At 40.6% G+C, this 23,015-nt stretch overlaps 1 protein-coding gene across 1 annotated transcript; it reads left to right on the top strand.

Moving 5' to 3' along the window:
* The first annotated feature begins 9,578 nt into the window (after positions 1–9,578).
* Positions 9,579–18,717, top strand: cndp1 (carnosine dipeptidase 1). Its single transcript, XM_079503301.1, has 12 exons — positions 9,579–9,602; positions 10,390–10,500; positions 10,814–10,957; positions 11,841–12,003; positions 12,193–12,281; positions 13,140–13,337; positions 14,235–14,319; positions 15,114–15,274; positions 15,580–15,744; positions 15,965–16,106; positions 16,414–16,561; positions 18,279–18,717. The coding sequence occupies exons 2-12, from the start codon at positions 10,390–10,392 to the stop codon at positions 18,352–18,354; spliced, it is 1,482 nt and encodes a 493-aa protein (XP_079359427.1). The 5' UTR covers positions 9,579–9,602; the 3' UTR covers positions 18,355–18,717.
* The last annotated feature ends 4,298 nt before the right edge of the window (positions 18,718–23,015 follow it).

The raw sequence follows: 23,015 nt of genomic DNA, 5'->3' as shown, positions 1-23,015 counted from the left end.
GCAAAACACATTTTTGGAACAAAATTCCTCAAATCATCCAATTGGCATCAAAGGCAAGAAGAAATGGCACCCTTTTCACATTGGCCTATTATAGCGCCACCAGGAGGCCACAACCTGACCTGCCCTGGTGGAGACCTGTGCCCGAGGGGCACTTTTTCTAGTTGTTGATGCAGTTGCCTGTTCCTGGTTCCCTGTTCTTGTTTTTGACTACTTTGTCATTCCGACGATTCAACTGCCTGCTTCCTGCCAGCAATATCAGTTTAAGGTTTGCCTCAGTTCTTCATTAAATACTTTAAAAGCTGCTCTGTTTCCTGTGACTCATGACTGACTGCATTGTGGGTTCCATTCACTTTGCATCCATGACATATAGTTGCTCAATTATCTATCACTAAAAAATGTAGGTCTATCCTGACCTGTATGTATGAGTTCTCTATCCTGATATAGGATGCAATTCCTATCCCAACCTGAAGATCTGTTGAGAACTGCAGCGATGGGAAGACCCCTGTTATTGAACAAACACTGTATTTCTATATGGGAATATAAACCTATTCAACACTTATTAAGGACGCCAGGCCCAGTAAACTCCTGGCAACTTTATTTAGGTCGGAGATGAACTGCTTCAGCACTAATCCACGACACGTAGCTCAGTAACACTGTGTGGTCAAGGAGGATGTCGAAGTAGACCACACAGCGGTTCTGAGCCAGCAGGATTCTCTCCATTAACTGCACGAAGGTAGCGGGGATGTTGCAATAGAAAAAATAACTGCTTTCATCTGGTTTTGGACTGTGCGTGTGTGTGTGTGTGTGTGTGTGTGCGTGTGCGCGTGCTGTACTGCAGCATACTGGACTGGACTGTACCATTCTGTACAGTATTGTAACGTACTGTACTGTACTGTAACATAATGTACTGTACCAGACTGCACTGTACCGTACTGTACTGTACAATACTGTCCCGTACTGTACAATACTGTCCCGTACTGTAGCACACTGTACTGTACAATACTGTCCCATACTGTACTGTACTGTACTGTACTGTACTGTACTGTACTACTGTACTGTACCATAAAGTGTCATACTGTACCGTACTGTACCATACTGTACTGCTGCGCCGTGTGTGTGTAGTGGAAAGGGGAGTGGCCTAAAACGTGATGTAATTTGCATCACTGTGAAATATTGCGCAATAACATGGTATTTCATGCAAATGCAAACTGAGTAATTATGACAGTTGCATGGATGCAACATAGTGCGTTATGTCTGGACAGGCATGCAGTAAGTATTGTACATGGAGAGATTTGTGCAAACAGTGTGGTTTGGTAGGAGAAGACGAACAAAGGTGCACGTATAAACGGTGGACCCCCCTTTCAATTAGTGTAGCAAGATGAATGAAGACAGTGAGCGACTACTCCTTTTTTGACAGAATAAAAATGAATGCAAAAACAATACCATAGAAAAGGTTATTGAATGATGTACATATTGTATACGTAATAAACTATGACACTGTCTTCTACATTTCCTTTCCTTCATTCCTATACCCCAGTCTTTGGAGCGCTTTGCCTCCTTTCCTCACCACGTACAGTAATTGCTTAGCCAGCAATACGCTCAGAGGTAAATTTAACTTTAGTGTCTCTTTATCAGTGAAATCACGGGTGTTAATTTAACTGTGTGAGTGTAAAAATGAACCCTTATAGGTTTCTTTTTTTACTAGGAGAGTTAAATGAATGTTCAGGAATTTGCAGTGAAGACTCTGATGCAACATGTACTGTAGTAATGGGCAGAGAGTGTGTTTTATGCCTGATGAGGGTGTAATTGCTCTGACCCTGCACTGCTATTCAGGGTTAATGAGTGTTGTTCCTTAGAGAGCAAAGCTTGCAATGACCCACATTCTGTGCTGGTGGACAGTAAGAAAGTACGTAATACTTGAGTACTTGTACTTTTGAATATCTGAATTTTATTGAGTCATTTTTGGTTTTCAGTACTTTAACTAAAGAGCAACTCTCCAGACAGCAACATTAAGTTGTAGTTGAATAATATTTCACCAGGATATTTATACTTTGACTCAAGTACGCGGGGTTGAGTTGTCTGTCCACCGGCCCCTGCTGACAGAGCAAAGCTTGCTATGACCCACATTGAACTTTGAAGATGCATGCTCAGACACCGTGGTTAAAACACTCGTTACTGAACTTTGAAGATGCATGCTCACACTGTGGTTGAAACATTGGTTACTGACAATTTCCGAATGATTTTTCCAAACCAATGTAGGCCAAACCAATGCATGCTATCATTTTTAATTGGAACATCATCTCCATATTTGGGTCTAGGGACGACTCCCGATACACTTTTTTCGTTTCCGATCCGATCCCGATACCACCATTTCTGTGTTAGCCGATACCGATACCGAATACCGATACCAGTGTTGTGATCTCGTGTTGTGTTTATAGCTATCTAGCTATATATCTCGTGTTGTGTTTATAGCAGACTTTATAGCAGATTATATTTACCTGCCATAGTGTCAAACCCTTACCCCTGTGTCGGATCGGTGGTTAGACTGGCATAATTGCCGATACCGATATGACCCGATATGACAAATAAGGGCCGATACCGAAACTTTTCCGATACCGATACAGTATCGGGACATCTCTATTTGGGTCAAAATTTGTCCCAATATGATTGCCACTACCAGTATAAAAGTTCATTAAAGTAAAGAAATATAACAATTTGTGCTGATTGGTCCAGTGGTTTACAGGATCAGCCCCGGACAGACACCCACAGGCAGCGTGCGCTAGCGCTCACACACCAATAACCATACACACACAAACACAAACACGCATTACTGTACATTTACCCATACACACACCAATACCCATATACACACAAACACGCATTACTGTACATTTACCCATACACACACCAATACCCATATACACACAAACACGCATTACTGTACATTTACCCATACACACACCAATACCCATATACACACAAACACGCATTACTGTACATTTACCCATACACACACCAATACCCATATACACACAAACACGCATTACTGTACATTTACCCATACACACACCAACATGCAATACTGTACATTTACCGACATATTACACACACCAACATGCATTAGATTTACTCATGCACACATCAACATGCATTAGATATACTCATGCACACACCAACATGCATTAGATATACTCATGCACACACCAACATGCATTAGATATACTCATGCACACACCAACATGCATTAGATTTACTCATGCACACACCAACATGCATTAGATATACTCATGCACACACCAACATGCATTAGATTTACTCATGCACACACCAACATGCATTAGATATACTCATGCACACACCAACATGCATTAGATATACTCATGCACACACCAACATGCATTACATTTACTCATGCACACACCAATGATGGAGGCAACATGCCAGTCAGACCACAACCTGTGGTCAGTGCATTATCATCAGTGATCACTACCCCACCAACATCAACATCATCATGGTGGCCGTAGCTGGGAAACACAAGGTCCCCAGTTTGCTTTCCGTCCGCAGTCGTGACGAAGTGTCCCTGAGCATCATCATCATAAGAAAATGTTTAAATAGTCTAATCGCCACTGCTCATGATCACTGTTGTTATGTTAATGTGAATGCATTTTTATATAGTATCTTAATGCACCTGTGTATTTTTTGTAATGTTTTATTGTTGTAACTGACTGCCGGTGTGCCAAAGACAAATTTCCATTTTATGTAAATTGAATGGACAATAAAGTTTTCTTTATCTTTATCTTTATCTTTATCTTTATCTTTATCTTTATCTTTATCTTTATCTTTATCATCATCATCACCACTGTATCGAAGGAGAATAGACTTCAATGTGTGTTTTCTATGAAGTGTGAATTCATTATTCATTCATGGCTCTGTTGAGGAACCTGACATTCAAATTCATGAGCAGGCTGGATCGCTCACTGAATGGACTCATTGGACAGATGACAGACCCAGGCCGTAGTTCTGTAAGGTACACTTCTACCATCAGAGGACACTGGCACGAGTGCCTCGCTTAGAGTAGTAATCTGTGGGGCTGGGTAAATGTACTGTATTTTTATTTATTTTTATTCTCTATTTGTGATGTACTGTCTTACCTTGTGGGCCACGAGCCTGTAATAAAGTTTATATATTATGAATTTCAGTTACTGCTGCTGAAAGGACGGTAGGGTTAGGATTCTTAGAAACATGTGAGCTTAGAATCCTAAATGCTTAACAGAGAGCTGGGTTTGGAGGAGTCGTTTTATGGTAACGTGTGCCTGTTTAATCATTTCAGTTTGTGAAGTCCCTTTCCCTTTCGCCAGAATCGTTGTCACAAGCAATAAAGAATGCAGTAAATGAGAGCATTGCATTAATCATTTGGCTGTAGAATTATGTGAGAGTTTGGAGGACCATAAAAAGAAATTTGACTAAAGTTTTATAGTCTCTCACAGTGGCATTATGGCTGAATAAATGTGTCTGTCCTATACAGAACCTACCAATATACTTGTTCTGGAGGCTGGCAGGTACAGATTATGAGACATCGCATATCATTTAGTCTCTGGTTGGAGCCCGGGGACCCCAAGGGGTCTTTGAGGTGGTTCCAGGGGGTCCCCATCTAAAATTGTTAATATAGTATCTGTATCTGCTACATTGTAACAAACTGCACTGCAAAGATGGATAATTTTCCACAAATAGATTTTGAGTTATATTATGAATGGTAACACTGTAAGGCAAACAACAATGTGCTTATAACTGATTTTCAGATTTGCGCAAAATAAATATATATACATCAATTCAGTCCATTAAGAAGACCAAGCTGAATATGCCTTGAGGCAGAAAAACAAAGAATCATCAGTTTCCTGTGTGGAAAATTCAGTTGACGTAGGTAGCAGCCACAGCAGCAAGTGTGAAATACATGATAGGTAAAGGTAAGAATCGACAGATATGAATAAAGATAAAATAACGTTAAAGTGTGCGTGCGTGCGTGCGTGCGTGCGTGCGTGCGTGCGTGCGTGCGTGCGTGCGTGTGTGTGTGCGTGTGTGTGTGTGTGTGTGTGTGTGTGACTGTGTGTGTGCCTACTGAGTCAGACATTTGGTATGAGAGGGTTAATGTACTATTACTAAATATAAGCACATGGCTGCTGGGTCGCAAGACAAATTTCAGTGTGAATTGAAAATAAAGTACTATATCATATATCATATCATATCATATAATATCATGTACAATCTCAATCTATCACCATATGAATGAATAAAATACTGTAACTGTGATTATCTTCTCTAGGCTAGTTGGTCTGCAGCCTATACTAAATCACAACATGCTGACCATGCAGTACAAAAGTGCAAAGTTAAAAGTCAACCAATTTTTCTAAACCACTCAGCGACGGCTCCAGAAAGTTGTGACTGGGGGTGCTATGAGGGGGCTGGATATTTAGAGGGGGGGGCTAATGAATCTTGGTTTACATAGAAGTCAGTCAATTGGGCTTTATTTGAGGGGGGGCTTAGGGGGGGCTAAGCCTCTACCAGAGGGGGCTAAAGCCCCCCCCCCCCTTGCCCCCCCTGGAGCCGTCCCTGAAGCCACTAGCTGCCAAATGACAGAATTTATGTCCCATTTCTGCTTGCCCCACACATGTGACAGATCTACTTTAGCATATGTTATAAGAGTGGACAGCTAGTTAACATTCTAAAAGTAAAATGTATTAATTAATTAAACTAAGTCCCTACTCCAACCCCCATTTTGTTTGCTGTCTTGAATAGCCAATAAAACAATTACTGCTTTTATGCTCTTTTATGTTCTTCTTCTTTCAGTCTACTGCGCTTTTAAATGACCAACTTTAAGCTGGTTCAATTTAATCAGATCTTAAAAGTAAAAAGTAACATGTAACTACACCGTGTGCTTAACGGAAGGAACAGCTTCTGAGGTGCTACTTTCGATATCATATATCTCCATCTGAGATCTGACCGAAGGTTGTATAACCTACTAAGGTAAGGAAGTCAATTTTCCTAAACACAACATGCACCCATATACCACAAGCAAAAGTACCATGTTCTCTGTTTTGAAGTTTTTGCTGCTGTCACGTCTAAAGTAAATATTGTTGGAATATTATTATGTGTTAAATGGATATAGTGGCAAAGACATTGCCAGTAGGCACTATTGATAATTAAATTAAGATTGCATGCATAGGCCTATTCTGTTTTAATTTGGTGAAACTAGTGTAGGTTTTGGAGAAATTACTGTTCAGAAATATTTCTTTCAAACCATTAAATCGCATGTTCATGTATTAAATGAATATTAAAGTAAAATACATGGGGAAAGCCCCCATATGTTGGGCCCTCATCAAACCCTGTACATTCAAGACACTGCTCCCGCTGCCACCCTTAGATCTCCATATATGGAGCTGACCTGTTCTGACATTCCATATCTTGATCTGACCTCATCACATCCTGTTCACTCAAGACACGCTCCATATATGGCCAATGCACGCTTTTCGCCCTCAAGCGTCTTACTGGTTAATATGAATTATGATTACATTCCAGATTAACGTCTAGGCTCCTGTTTCTGGCCTTGGTAGAGACTTGTTCATGAAGAAGAAACATGTTATCAGCTACAACTGTCCAGGATCATTGTTATGTGTTGGTGTGGATTTGTCCTCATATACAGTGGATATAAAAAGTAAATTGTATAATCAGAATCTGCTATCTAGTGGTCACAACTTGCCTTTGCAGGTTAAATTGCCAAATAAATATAGTAAACCCTATGTGTTGTGTACCAAACTGCTGTTTTACTTTTGGTGTTTAAATTTTATATTGTGCATGCTCTGTGAATTAAATATTCCATAACATAACAACTAGAATAGTGTGTCTATGACTCTTAGCTATGCAATCTACAGTAGCTATATGGCAATAAATGGCATATTGTGATCTCATATGACGCCACGCCAGTCTTGGTTAGCGCTACACAATTCAGCCCCATCTTCTATCTCTCCCATAACCAGTGGTGGAAAAAGTACTCACATTTTATCCATCCATCCATCCATCCATCTTCAACCGCTTATCCGTAGTCGGGTCGCGGGGGCAACAGCTCCACCAGAGTGTTCCAGAATTCCCTCTCCAGAGCAAGATTATAGTGACTTCCTCCTGGGGGATCCTGAGACGTTCCAAGGCCAGTGAGTCGATGTGTTTCTTCCAATTGCGCCTTGGTCTGCCCTGGGGTCTCCTCCCAGTGGGACTCACATTTTATACTTTTTCTTGCCAAACACGTTTTGGCACCCCCCCCCCCCCCCCCCCCCCCCCCCCCTCCTATTTTCAACGAAAGCTTCCCTACAATAACAGAAAACTGAAGAGAGTAAGAGACACTAGAATTGACTATTGGGCTAAGGTCAGAAAACTGTTATTTTATGTATGTAAAAACACATCTTCAGACCCATTCTTTCTCCAAGGCATTTTAACATTTGGGTGCATCAAAGACAGCAATCACAAAGAGTCCTTTGTGTCTCCAAACACAAGTGTCAAGTAAACATTTGAGTGCTTCTGTGTTTAAATTGAGAACCAGCTTGTTGTTAGTCCTCTTCACTTAATTTAAACCTCTTCTCTGGGCTCCATTTTCTCACTTCCCCCTCTATAAATTAGACATGGTTGGTACCAATTTGTTGTTGTGTTTTTTCCCCTTTTATTTCTTTTCTTTTACTGTTTGCTAATTTTATTAGCCGGGGTTTAATCTCAGAGGAATGCATTTAATCTGTTTCCCAGGTACCAACCTAAATCTTTCCACTAATACATAAAAGTCCCCAAGCTCATAAATGACAGTCAGGCACAGGCAGACCAGCCATATAGACATACACCGTACATGTATGTGCACGGCACGAACACGGCGTGAGCGAGCCTATACACACAAACACACGTCATTCATTCATTTGTTTGATGGAAACAATTGGAGTGAAATCATTGGGGCCACATCCTCTCTCACACTGGGCCACTTCAAGGATCAGGAGGTCTTTAACAAGGACAATCTATCCAATTCACATGAGACAGTGATGGGATTAAGGTATTTTATGAACAATTGGATCCATGATTAGATCTCAAGCTGTGAGAGGACTGTAAAGATTTAATGAGACCTGATTTAATGAGACCTGATTAGATGAGTGTTGTTGAGTGAATAGTCCCGGTTTACTTTATTATGGATCCCCATTAGCACTTGCAAAAGCGTGGCTATTCTTCCTGGAGTCCTGGTTATGGTTCTAATGGTTGTGTTGAGCTAGGTGTCCACTTGGTGACGGTGTGTGTGTAGCATGACCTGGACCAGACAGGGGCACAGTATTCTGCTGCAGAGTATGACAGGGCCAGTGCTGAGGTGCGCAGTGTGGAGGCTGCCACCCATTTTACACCAGCATTGCTTCTGTTTCTGAACAGCTACCGTCCCTTTTATTGAATCAATGACGTATGTTTTTGGTCTAAATATTACTAAGAGAATGTGTGAAATAATCAAACATTAAAGGGACATTTAACTGCTGGAAGAAATCACTCAATGTTAATAGTATTTGTAGTAGGTAACAGTAGCACAATTTGAAATTTGCACCCTATGGCCAGAAAAATAATGAAGTCTGTGTGTTTGACTGGATTGCTGAATTCCTACAATGACCATAATGCTTTAGTGCACTATGCACTTTGTAGTCCAGGAAGGAAGTGAGACCACATTTTCATGACAGGTGTTTGGTCATGAACATTATGGCATCATGACTATATCTAAATATCTAAAAACACATATTACACACATAAAATCCCCAGGAAAGTGTTTCTTGTATCCTAAACATCATTAAAATAAGATATGGTTGCTAAAGGGGTGAAGTGGCACTGAATGACATGTGGCACTGAATGACACACACACACACGTGCGCGCACATGCACACACGCGCACACATGCGCACACACACACACACACACGCACGCACGCACGCACGCACGCACGCACGCACACACGTGACCTGCATATACCTAGTACTAGTAGGCCTTTAAGAATGAATTTATGCATACAATTTTGATTGCATGACAAAATTGGTTCATAAGGCTAACATGGTTCAACCTGGCGTGACTATTTTGGGCACAGGCAAAAAATATAAAGAAAAAATGTAGCGCCGCACGACATCATGATATGTTGCTCTTAAGGGGTTAAGACCTTATAATTCCACACAACAGGATACTTGTCTCATATTGTACTGCAAAAGCTTTACTGCTGTTTTGCCTGAAGTTACCTGGGGATCACAAACACCAGGAGTTATTTTCATTTCACCCCCTTTCACTCTGTGCTTTTGTTCCTGCTGAACATCCCAGCGTGCATTCTTGGAGGGAGATCAATAGTTTGAGTTTAATTCTTGTGCCTGTCAGCAAGAAATAAATCCAAATTGTCAGCTGTCCTGGCGCGGATCCAGGAAACGTTTGACCTCACAACCCCGGGGCCGTGCAGGAGGTATAATGGAGAGGCGATGGTATATAAGAACACCGACAACAACAAGTGGCCACAGTAAGCCTGGCAGAGGAGACTGTCACATGCCCCCTCCATAAGATCCAAGGTAAGACAACTGCTTGTGACTGTCCCTCTGGAAAGAGTCTGAGATTTAGAATGCAAAGGCATTCATGTCATCACATGAATGTTACATTTACTCTGTTTGGGATCTGGGCAATGAGGTGCTAGAAATCTCATTTTAGTTGGGTTTTTAAGGTCAGTTGTAAGAAGGCTTGGGACTGATTCTACAATATTGCTGGAATACATCTTTGAATTAGGGTTGTCCCGATCCGATCACGTGATCGGAAATCGGGGACGATCATTTTCAAATTATCGGAATCGGATCGGGAGCAAAAAAAGTGATCGGGACATCCCTATAGTATCAATATTATATCCATATCATTAGACTGGATATTGTCCGTGATTTTCGATATTGTACAATTTTGATATGGCATAAGTGTCCTATACATTGTCTGTCCTGATGAAGGTCTAAGCGACCGAAACATCAACCTAATAAAGAGCAAGTGTCTGACAGTGTGCGGGACCTCTTCTTTGTCTTTCAAATATATAGTTTTCATTATGCTCTATTGCCCTACGCACCTGTCACCAGCCTTTTGAGGTGTGCATCGGCCTTTTGCTATAAGTGTCCTACAAAAATGTTAATATCAGATCGGGAAAAATCGGTATCGGCAAATACTCAAAATCAAATGATCGGAATCAGATCGGAAGCAACATAACGTGATCGGGACATCCCTACTTTAGTTTGAACCGTTTGATTTTGCCTTCAGGGAGAGTATGAGTAAAATGAGAGGAAGATACAGAAGTATTATGTACCAAACTGACTTTATCAACAGATGACACTCTTTCTGCTGCCTTCCATTCTGCTGGTCATTTCCGCTGTGCATGCGTTCCAGTTTGAGGAACTGGCACATTATGTTGACAGCCATCAAGAAGAATATGTAGAGGTACAGTAATATATCAGTTCACTTTACTCCAGGACACCTTTTTATGTAAATATGTAACATAATATGTTTAAAAATAAAATAGGCGATCTATAAGCTAATAACAAGTAGGCTATTAGGTTGATTGACTATTTTGAACATTCGTAGATTTGCTTGCATTTTGACAAAAAAAAAAAAAGGCAAAATAATGACAACTTACAGTGATTCAAATACACAGTCTAACATGAAGTTCAAGGTAAAAATAAATACAAATAAAATAAAATACAAGAGACCAATACTAGGATGTACTGTGTGCATGTGTATTTGTTTCCTGCAGGCTCTGCGTGACTGGGTGGCAGTGGAGAGTGACTCCAGTGATGTCCTGAAGAGGCCAGAACTCCATCGCATGATGGAGATGACCGCGCAGAAGCTCAGGTCAATGGGAGGGAATGTGCAGCTAGTGGATATTGGGGTACAAGAGGTCAGTGATTGAGTCATTTCACACAGGAGTGGATCGATCATTCCACTTGATCAAATTAAATTCCTATTATATTCTGCTCAAAGCTTTGTCTCCCTATTATTCCAACATGATTTCATTTCAAATGCCTTCATTTAGTTTCAGATCTCAGATAGGAGGAATTTGATTCATTCATCATCTATCTATATATGCACCATGTCTCTGACTGACTGACTGACTGACTGACTGACTGACTGACTGACTGTCTGTCTGTCTGTCTGCAATCCACGTAACTCGAGAACCGTTCGCCCCACCGACTTCAAATTCGACACACGCGTGCCACACCACCGCAGGGGGTGCAGTGGCAGGTGTCAAGTCAGTCGGACCCACGGTTGTCCAGAACCGCTCCAAAAAGGCCTCTGCCCAGGAGGACAGGGCCCCTGCCCAGGGTCCATATATGGAGCTAGCCTGTTCTGACATCATTCTGACGTCTGCATAGACTCCATATTTGGGCATGCCTGATAAAGAACTCCATATGGGCATAAAAGGGACACAGACATAATATCTGGGTGGGGCATGCATTTCCAACTTGCATCGTTCCAAGTAGGCCAGTGCCCAATTGGGCACCGCAGTAGAGGCTCCGACACATATTATCTGGGTGGGGCATGCATTTCCAACTTGCATCGTTCCAAGTAGGCCAGTGCCCAACGGCCACCGCTGTAGAGGCCCCACAGGCACCACTCTAGTTAAAATAAACATGCTCTGAAAATGTACATCCAACGTTAGATTCGTTGATGTCAGATAGACCTGTCTGGAGCGCCTTTGAGATTTTCAAGTGGGCCCTGAAAAGCCCTGAAAAGATTATCCACCACTGCATTAACCATTTTGTTCTCTCTGGTCCGTTCAGCTTCCTGATGGTCAGACGTTGGCCTTACCTAAAGTAGTGACTGGCCAGTTTGGCAGTGACCCCAACAAAAACACAGTATGTGTCTATGGCCATGTGGATGTCCAGCCAGCTAAGATAGAAGATGGCTGGGCAACAGAACCTTACAACTTAACTGACATTAATGGTAAGTGCTATAGTAACACCTCCACCACATTTTACAGATTGTCTTCTTTTGGTCACAAATGTTAAAATCATACATGACAATGTCTGACAATGTCAAACAGCTTGTAGAGCAACAGAAGTATGCATCTGTATAACAAATGGATATCATGTTATTCATGTTGATATTCATGTTGCGTCATTTTGTTGGAAGGTAATCTGTATGGGAGAGGGGCTTCAGACAACAAGGCACCAGTCTTAGCCTGGATGCATGCAGTGGAAGCTTACCAAGCCCTCAACATGGTCAGAGAACATTCAAATACATTAAGATCTTTCTCTAGGATCACTCTTTACTTGCTGGACTCTATGTGCAGCAGATAAAATGTAAACCTGTGTTTGTTGTTGTTGTTGTTGTTGTTGTTGTGGTTGTTGTTGTTGTTGTTTCTATGCCATTCTCCATTTAAGCATATTTTGGGATGGACACAAATGGCCACTAAGGGGCACTGTGACCTTAACTGAGAGCAAATTAAAGTACTACTTTGTAAAACATGTTTGTCTAGAAAAACATTTCAAATGCAGAGAGGTAAGGGGGGAGCCCTTGGGCAAGGAAGACAATTATAGATTAACACTATTTATTAGCCTGTAGGCCATTAAAGACAAGGAAAATGCTGCAGACATGATGTGGAAAGGAACTTGATGCCTTCAGGCAAGGGAGAGTATCAGCCAAACCGTTTCTGCAAAGTCACTGCAATTTCTGCAAAGTCACTGCAGTAGTCTACTACCATTTTAAAAGTCTCTTTCCATACACAGTATATGTCCTACATCAGGAAGTAGTAGATAAAAAAAGATATGTATGGTCATCAAAAAGCATATATAGTACTGTATGTGCAGGAATCTTACAGATTGCAGTTGGCACTCAAATTAGCTACAGTATGGTTCACTTTTCACTATCTGCTGACTTCACAGACTTTGAAAAATGTAATAAAAGGGAAAGAAGTTTAGGGATAAGGGGTTTAGTATGGACGGAAATAGAGCCTTTATATATAGTGTAGATTGTAAAAAGTAGTCCAAGCACCAACTCAGGTCCAGTGTAGGCCTATACGTCTACTCTAGATAGAAGGTTTAAGTACAACCAAAAGAAAAGTGAAATTACTCCACCAGGAGCTGCCGGTGAATGTGAAGTTTGTAGTTGAGGGGATGGAGGAGACAGGCTCCAATGGCTTGGATGCCATGATCCTGGCCCAGCGTGACACCTTCTTCTCTGATGTGGATTTCATCATCATCTCAGACTGTGGCTGGCTCAGCAGGCGACCCGCACTCACCTATGGCACCAGAGGCAACTGCTACTTCTTTGCTGAGGTATATGGTTACACACGTTATTGGAAAGTTAAATTAAATTGTGTGTATTTTGTATTCTACACTTGCGTGCGTGCGTGTGTGCGTGCATGCGCGTGAGTGAGTGCATGCGTGCGTGCGTGCGTGCGTGCGTGCGTGCGTGTGTGCGTGTGTGTGTGTGTGTGTGTGTGTGTGTGTGTGTGTGTGCGTGCGTGTGCGTGTGTTTGATTACTTGTCTGAACGTCTTTGTAAATACAACATTTTTCATAAATTACCTTTCTGGTTAAATAAAGAGTGAATAAAAAAAAAATGTTGGTAACACTGTGCGTGCGTGCATGCGTGCGTGCGTGCGTGCGTGCGTGCGTGCGTGCGTGCGTGCGTGCGTGCGTGCGTGCGTGCGTGCGTGTATGACAGCAACTGACTTGAAAAATCTGTGATTATAAATGCACTATAAAATGTTTATGTGTGTAATATATTATATTACACGTAATATATTATATTTATTATATATGTATTACAACTATGAAATCTTTTGATCCTGGACAAAAGAAAAGGTCAGTTAGTGACCAGCAATTAGTATTATTAGACTGTATAAGTCATTCTGAAATGCTATCATTGAAGCATTACTAGTACTCATGAGTGCTTATAACTGAAGTGTTGTACGCAGATTCATTCATTTTTGTACTTGGCCTCATAAACAACCATTGGGAACGGCTTTAGAATGTGGTAGGCCTATTGTAGCATTGCTATAATGCATTACATTTATGAGTTCTAATAATCATAGTGCAGTGCATATCCACCTGAAAGCTATAGCAGTGCATATCGAGGAACATACAAAGCACATCACAGATCATATTGTGTTGTAATTTTCCTGAGGGCATACAGTACAGCTGAGAATAATGTGTTGGTGTGTGTTTGCAGGTAGAAGGACCCAAGCAAGATTTACATTCAGGCGTGTATGGAGGCACAGTGATTGAACCTATGACAGACCTCATCGGCATTCTGGGTGAGTGCAGCTCCTCTTATCTACTTGACTGAATGCAGTCTGTGTCTGTCTCCTCTCTGTAGCCCTGGGAGCTCTCCTCGCTCTTTTGAATGTCGGCACCATGCAGCAGTATGAAGAAGGGTTTGCAACAGTGAATTTAACTCATCGATTTAATTGATTATGAAAACGAATCGATAAAAAAAAGACATTGGAAAAATACAATACAAATATACAAGCTCAGAACACATCATGATTTTGAGGTTTGGTTGTAGATCGGCTATTTTTGCGTGATACCAGTTTGAAGTATAAAATAGGGCTTAAGTGGTCAATCAGACTAATTGATTTAGTCAATTATACAAAACAAAAACATCATGTAAATTACTCTAATAAAACATGCTTGATTAATTAAAAAAGTAATCAATAGAATAATCGTTAAGAAAATGTATAGCTGCAGCCTATTACGTTTCCAAAAATGACAACATTCAGTATTTACAGTATGTGAGTAAATTTAATTATATGTCAAAATACATACTTAATAGGAATGATCTATTTTACCTCATTTTATTGTATTTTATTCTACTGCATTTCTGCATTGCTGTTATGTATCAGAAGCTGACTGCATAAGGAAACGCTGCTAATTATGATTAGGTTACTGTGCCTGTCTAAGACAAGTATCAGGGTATAGTCCTATAACTGTATACTGTATCTGTACAGTATATATTATCTTGCTGCTTGTACCTGTATAAGTCAGTAACAAATAAATAAGCTTCTTGAATCTTGCTTTGTCTGGTCTCTCTTCATTCTCCACATCTCAGATACACTGATCAGTCCCAGTGGTAAGATCCTGGTCCCTGGGATCAGAGAGGCTGTGGCTCCTCTATCTGATGAGGAGTGGAGGATGTACCAGGATATTGAGTTCGACATCAACGACTACAAAAGCAAGATCGGAGTCAACCAGCTAATGTACACTAATAAGGTAATACAGGTTTCTCTTACACTGGAAATCATAATATGGATATGGTTACAGGAAGGAGAAAAAAAAAATCAGTGAAATTTAATGGCCAAGGAAAAGTACAAATTTATAAATGGCAGAAATGTGAGAATAAAAAAAATGTTTTGTAGACATTCAGAAATGTCAAAAAGAAAGAAGAATTGTAGAGTCCAATGTATATCTGTTGCAGTCCAATGTATGTTGCAGTGTGTAATGTAGATCTAGGAAAAGGAACATCTGGTGTTTGTGCCCATGCACATAACTCTGTCTGTTGCACATGTCTATTGCAGGTAGACTTGTTGGCTCATAGGTGGCGCTATCCTACTGTTACCATCCATGGTATTGAGGGGGCCTTCTCTGCTCCTGGCTCTAAGACTGTCATCCCTGCTAAGGTTATTGCTAAGTTCTCCATCAGACAAGTTCCAGACATGGAGCCTGCTGTGGTCAAGAAACAGGTAAATCGGGGTGCAATCATTAGAGTTCAACGGCTAATGAAAAGTCCCATCTATAGGACAACAATTTTAGATTCTGTTATGAGTATATTATTTGATAAACAATACATTGTTACAGTTTGCCATTTTGTTTGTTGTTTTCTGATCCGTTTGTACTTGTAAATGGTTTTCTCCTACAGAACTATGCTGTACATCTTTAAATCTTCTCTGTTCATTCTTTTAGGTAACAGACTACCTGCATTCAGTTTTTGCTAAGAGGAAGAGTCCTAATACGCTAAAGGTGACTATGATCATTGGGGCCAAGCCCTGGCTGGCTGACACCAAACATGCATTGTATGAAGCTGGAAGAACTGCCATCAAGAAAGGTGCAGTATATACTCCTCCTCACCCCACATATATGTACACACAACGACTCTTTTACACAGACAGAAACTCTCAGGCATCCTGTTCCTGAATTAACATTCACAAATGCTTTAAATCAAAGAAATGCTGAAAATACACACACACCTCGCCTTCTTAATAAAAACACACAAATACGCACGCACACACATAACCAAGCAGTGACCTAGTTTCAGAAGCGTTATCGACATTGTTTGAATTGAACTTGAACTTGATTTTTTGTTTTTTGTTCAATCTTGACTGATAATGTGTTGATACATTTCCCTCCTACAGTCTTTGACATGGAGGCTGATCTGATCCGAGAGGGTGGGACCATCCCCATCGCCAGAACCTTTCAGGACGTGACAGGGAAAAGCATCATCATGCTGCCCATCGGCGGCTTTGATGATGGGCTACACTCCCAGAACGAGAAAATGAGCAGGTAAGACAGCGCTGTTATTAAGTCCTTGAAGCTAATACTGTATGTCACATTCCAGATGCTTCTGAAGCCATATGAAAATAAACCAGTTCAGTTCTTCCTTGACTGGATCTTATGAATACAGTAGATGATTTATTAAATGCAATAGCTAGTCAATTTTCACTGACATAACGAGGGTGATGGGATCACTACAGAGGATTTTTACATGTCTCTAAAAGAGATGTTTTGTTTAATCAGGATGTTTCCTGGTTAAATAAATAAATAACCTGCACTTTGGACCACGGATGTTACAGTAAATCAATTCATATTGTACTACAAGGTATTATGACTTGACTATTTGGAAACAGAAATTACATTAACTGCTGAGCAGTTGACATCAATTTTGTATTAGATAAGAGGCTGGCATGAGGCAAAAAAGGCCTGTTGAGGGATGGGGTTGAAGTAAAAAAAATAAAAATAACATAGATTGCAACTACAGCACAACAAACAGCACAGAAGCTCACCTAGAGTATACACAGAACCTTTGGGAATAATAAAAGCAGTACAGTGTATATGAAAACAAAAGCAAAACAGAGCAGCCAGACACAGCCACCGGGACAATGTGTAATAAGACCAGAACAATACCAAGCACAGACACATTAATATTAGACTAGTTACTGCTGGCTGACAAACAAACATCGCTATAAGGAAAGAGAGAGCCTCCAGAGATAACAGACCAGAGATACAGCTCCAGCAAACTGAAATATACAGCTGCACAGGGATACATGGTGGGTTGTTAAAATTGTTATTGAGCAGGAGAGCATCTCTGCGTCTCACAGATCAGCCAATGCAGGGAAGCTGGAAGTACCCTCACTAAAAACGCCGGGACAACGCTCCACACGTCCCAAACTCTTCTCCCTTCTGGCTCCAAAACTGTGGAATGCACTCCCCGTTGCAGTCAGAATTGCAGCATCACTGGGTTTTCCGCCGTAGTCTGAAAACCCACCTTTTCAGACTCCACCATGGCCCATAGCACTTACCCTACCCCCTTAGACAGCACTTTTTGGACTTAGATAGCATTTGATACAGACTTATAGCATGTTATGTAGACAGCACAATAATTGCATTGTATGTAGTCATAGCACTTCATAGTATATATGTACAGCATAGTATAGTATATATGTATAGTTTATATGTACAGTGTCATTATATAGATATGTTCTAGCTACGTTCTTAGCTTACGCATGTTTCTTGATAAATGCTTTTTATATATGTGATGTATTCCCATGCTTTTGTTCTTGCTAAATGTAAGTCGCTCTGGATTAAGAGCGTCTGCTAAATGCCTAAATTGTAATTGTAATTGTAATGTCCACTTCAGGTTCCCACAGGGCCTAAATAACAGCAATGTGGTGCAATTCTTTAGGCCATGGTGGGCGGAACTTGGTTGTTGAATCACAGGAGGTGAGGTTTGTAGTTGAGGGAATGTAGGGGGAAACAGTGACCAACAGGACGTATTGTATATGCACAAGTTGCATTACATCACATCATAACTGGGAGCTGTCCTGTGCGACACATAGACGACTGAGAGGGTCTCTATAGCCCTTAGTCAAGACCTTTTCAACCAGCAGCTATTGAATGAGACAAGGGCCAAAGATATTACTGTGGAGTTCAAACACTATATCACAGCCTTTCTTTTTAAATCTGTCATTCGATATTTCCATATCTCTTTCATTTCTCACAGGTACAACTACATTGAAGGGACCAAGCTTTTCATCACCTACCTAAATGAAGTGGCCCAGATTAAGAAGAGTGTGTGATCACCCTGGTGTACTCTCATCTCCAGCATCAAGGCAGTGAAACACTGCAGTTTCGCTGTTATTTGCGTGTCACAACTCACAACATTGTTCGTGTGACTTCCTAACATTCCAGTGATGCAGTGAGTTCTGGCTGACATATGTCTGTTGTATTGTCTTTTATCTTCTTTATCTTGGTATCTCTGTCTCCCTTATGCAAATCTATCTATCTATCTATCTATCTATCTACCTACCCCCCTACCTACCTACCTACCTACCAACCTACCTATACACGTACCTACCTAAAGTACTTATTATTTTGGACATAATGGGAATATATATTGGCTTATGCTATTGCTTGAATTTGCTAATAATAAACCTGGTGTTGTGTGACTGCACTTACTGAGGTGACTCGCATTGGCTAGCGTAACTGTTTTCACTCACAATTCATCAGACATAATTGTATGTTAAATACTGTTATCATTGAGAATGATGCATACTGTATGTGTGTAATCTAGCACTGCAGTGCTACATGAACCACACCAACATCTCATTTTAATTATGCAAAAAAAAAGGACACTTAGACTGTTATCACACTTACTGAACATAGCTTTTATTTGATAATAATTAATAACAATCCCAGCAAATGTCAAATACGAAGGATGCACAATGTAAGGGGCCTATTGTTTGTAGTAACGTGACAGACTGGTGGCCTTGTTGCAATATTCCCTCGCTATACAGTGGCTGACAATTAGCAAACAATGGAAGCTTCAGAAGCCCCATGTGGCAGTGCTGTCCTCTGCAGCAGGATGTGTGTGTGTGTGTGTGTGTGTGTGTGTGTGTGTGTGTGTCGTATCTCATCCCCACAGCAGTGTGTGGTAGGGAGGAACCCTGGGGTTGTGAAGAAGCCGTGTCTGACACTTCATCGGCCTGATTCACAACACCAGCTGACCCGCCCCACCATGAGGGACCACAGCGACGCAGCAGAACAGAACCAGAACAATCCACAGACAGGGTGAAGGCTACAGTACGCTTTATCCCATTAAGACCATGAGGCCGATTCTACACATCAGTAGTTCTCAAGACTTTCAGGATTTCTCCAAAAAAAGAAATCTAAAATAGCAGATGCACAAGCTTATTATTATATTATTATAATTATATTATATATTATTATATTTTTGAATAGCCAATGCTAAAAACTAAAATGACACAGATGCTTTCCCGGTTTTAATGGTTTATTGGCTCTGAGACTATAGAGCACCGAAGTCTGATGTCAATATCAGTAGAGGGTGCAAATCCACAGGTTCATGTACTTTTTATTTGCATTGTAATCCCCATAGGGGGATTTTAGATTGCCTCATATAATAACTGTGTTTGAAAAATAAACATGTCATCCCGGCCGTTTCACTCATGGATATGAAGAATCATCTTTTGCTAGAAACAGACTGTATCATATATGAGTGACTGACTGTCGCAAACGATACAGAGACACCTCCCTGACAATAACGCAGAGACAGCTTGTTTATTTTTGGACCACAATGCTTATATGAAACGATTTTAAGATGACCCCATGTTATTCTCCATAGAGAAATTACTTCTGTGAACCAGGCAGAACCAGGGGATGAGCGAGTGACGTCAGGACTTCGGCACTCTATAGTGGACATATGTATTGAGTCTTTATTTTCAAAGACCCAAACTATTCACTTAAATCCAATTTCAAAAACAAAAACATAGCATTCCCATCCCATATCATTATTTGAGCACTTATAGTGACTGCACCTTTCAACAGAACAGAACATGATAAACATCTATGTATGCACTCAAGACAATAGTATTCTTTTAAATATAGTGAAAACCTCTTCTTTGTGAATGTTGAAAGCCTGGACATTTTAGAGTGACCCACTATTTACTATATCAGTGGATTCCACTGAAAAATATCTCAAGCCCTGGTGCTGTACTGTACACTTAAAGAAACAAAAGCTACACACTCAATGTTATGCACAGTAATATTGAAGCTGTTCACCTCTTTTTCTGGTCATTTCTTCCTACCCATAGTACATCTGTAACCTTTATTATCATCACTATCTGGAATATATAGCAATGTTGAAGTATAGTATACTGTACCCTGCCTACATCACCTAACTGGTACTGTATGCTTACCTTCTCAGCTGCTTCTGTGGTAATGTGTTAAATAGTGAGAAAGTCTAACTAGGATGACAGTGTGACAGAGCAGTACTGTTTTCTACCCACTGAGGGGCAGTGTTTATAGAAGGGTTCTCCGTTCCGTTTTCTATTCTGATGATGAGTTGCTTCCATTAGGACGGACCTGTGATGAGAGGAAGAGAATGAAATTAAAATCAAAATTGTTAAACAAAGATAATGTACATTATGTTGGATGTCCACATCAGCTCGACATTTGGATCGCCTGAAAAAATGCGAATCCACCCCATGAAAGTCATCCATAAAAGTATACGCATACAAATTGATTAAAGAACATAATGCAAGTGACAAGAGACAGACATTTCATCTCTGATGGCATACCTTTGTCAATACTGAGAATTTCTCAGTATTGACAAAGGTATACCAGCATGCTTAATCTCATGGTTCTCAAAGTGGGGTCCTTGGTGGGTACCCCCTCCAGCGAGTCCCCAGCAAAAGTATTTAATATAGCATCAAACATGTATACTTGTACATCTCCTATTTTTAGACATTTTTTAATAATTTTGAAATTTCTTAATAATTGTCTCTTCTGGGGGTCCCTGGCACAAAAAAGTAAAATACATATCAATTTAGGGGTCCATGAGACGAAAACGTTTGAATCCACTGGGACTGACTACTAAAACAACAAACTTTAACTGATCTTTGTAAAGCTTCAACAACGTTGCTCAGTGTCGCTTGCTCACAGCATGTCTGTAGATCTGATCTTGTCGGGAAGCGACACGGTCAAACTAGGTGGTATAAATCAGGCTTAATTCCACCAGAGACACAAATCAGCCCTCAGATGTATAGTAGCATTGCTCTATTTGGTTGTCTATTTTAGAGTGGAGTGCTTTGGAATTGAGGACAGCGCTGTGATGGAGCTGAGAATAACTTCTCAGCTCAAGCGGCAAGACTTCATTTAATCCACGTTAATGTAACCTGCTACATTCTGTGTCGCGTAAGCCCTGAAATCATGTCACCGTAAAGTAAATTCATACAAAAAATAAAACTTGGCAAAATTGGTTTCCAATACAGTATGAATATAAGTGGCCATTAGATGCTTTCAGGAATCATTAATATTGCAGCTCTTTCAAATGATGTGTGGACAAACTGCATCAATAGGAGGAGGACATATAATATACGTACCGGTATACTGTATAATATGATCAGTAATATTAACAAACACGAAAACTAAATGTACTTTTGCATTTTGTTAAATGAATTGATTGTAAGTTATATACAATAAAATTGCTATAGTATACAGTATACATTATTTACTAACAAATGATAACCTGAGATGGACAGACAGACAGATAGAAAGGTGTGTGTGTGTGTGTGTGTGTGTGTGTGTGTGTGTGTGTGTGTGTGTGTGTGTGTGTGTGTGTGTGTGTGTGTGTGTGTGTGTGTGTGCGTGCGGCCGTGCGTGCGTGCGTGCGTGCGTTTTTTATATCCATAATAATAAATCTTTTCCTTAAAAAACCTGCACTATCCAAAAGTTTCACACATATTATATAATATAAGGCATACAGCAGCAGGATTGCCTTACAATTTAATTGGGTAAACATGCCTCAGCATTTCAGTGTTATGATGCGTTTCCACAATAGGCCATTTCATATAATGAAGTTCCAAACAACCATTTCGTTGTGTGTCAGACGAGTACAGTACATTCGTTTAGTGTTATGGCGTCTGCCACTGAAATGTGCCAATGATACAAAAATGTCCAACAGTTTTTTTGAGGGCCGATAGCCCCTCCTATATCCAGCTTTAAGTGTACCGGTATGTTCACAAACTTTGTCCTACACAAACATTACATTCCCATTGACAATGAATGGAGAATTTTACGTCAGTGTCTGAGCAAATAGGCATAATGTCTATTTTTGTCCTATATGCACAAACATTACATTTCCATGAATAGAGAATCTTACGTCATAGTGCAAATAGGTATATAGTGTCTATTTTACGTCATGATGATGTACGATGATAAGAGAGCCCCTCACTTCACACGGGTGTGATTTCTTTTTGTAATAAAAGTGGTCTGTACGCCATGGCGGAAACATAGCCTTTGCCACTTCATTAATCAATGATTTGTCCTTCTGCTGGACCAACCCAGGAAGGGCCAGCCCTTACTAATTCCTCCACAGCCTCCTGTGTCACACTAAACATAATATCCCAGCAATACATTTCTCCTAATCCCTTTTTATCAGGTTCGCTGGCCTTTCTGGTCAAACTAATTGCGACAAAGCCCACATAAGGGCTTTTGTGCCAAAGAAAGTTCTTTTACGGTTTCAATTAAACGGCTGGGCCGGCCCGATGGAAGGTTTTGGATGAACGCCAGTGTCCTTCAGACAAAGAATGTCACTGTGTGCATAGGCTAATGCGCAACTTTTGCTCCGTCGTACGGCGGTGTCTCGCGCCATACATAGCAGATTTGCAAGCTCACAATGAGGCGCCTCCTTCATGCGTTGTGAGCTTTTAGATCGATTTTC

The sequence above is a fragment of the Electrona antarctica genome (genome assembly GCF_951216825.1).
Source record: "Electrona antarctica genome assembly, chromosome: 6".
NCBI lineage: Eukaryota > Metazoa > Chordata > Actinopteri > Myctophiformes > Myctophidae > Electrona > Electrona antarctica.
This window is presented reverse-complemented; position numbering and strand designations above follow the sequence as displayed.

What these genes read in the sequence shown, in the direction of transcription:
- cndp1 (XM_079503301.1), top strand. Translation starts at nt 10,390, where the DNA reads ATGACACTCTTTCTGCTGCCTTCCATTCTGCTGGTCATTTCCGCTGTG. An exon ending in ACTGCTACTTCTTTGCTGAG is followed by an intron (nt 13,338 to 14,234) that starts GTATATGGTTAC and finishes GTGTGTTTGCAG; the next exon opens with GTAGAAGGACCCAAGCAAGA. An exon ending in AAGAACTGCCATCAAGAAAG is followed by an intron (nt 16,107 to 16,413) that starts GTGCAGTATATA and finishes TCCCTCCTACAG; the next exon opens with TCTTTGACATGGAGGCTGAT.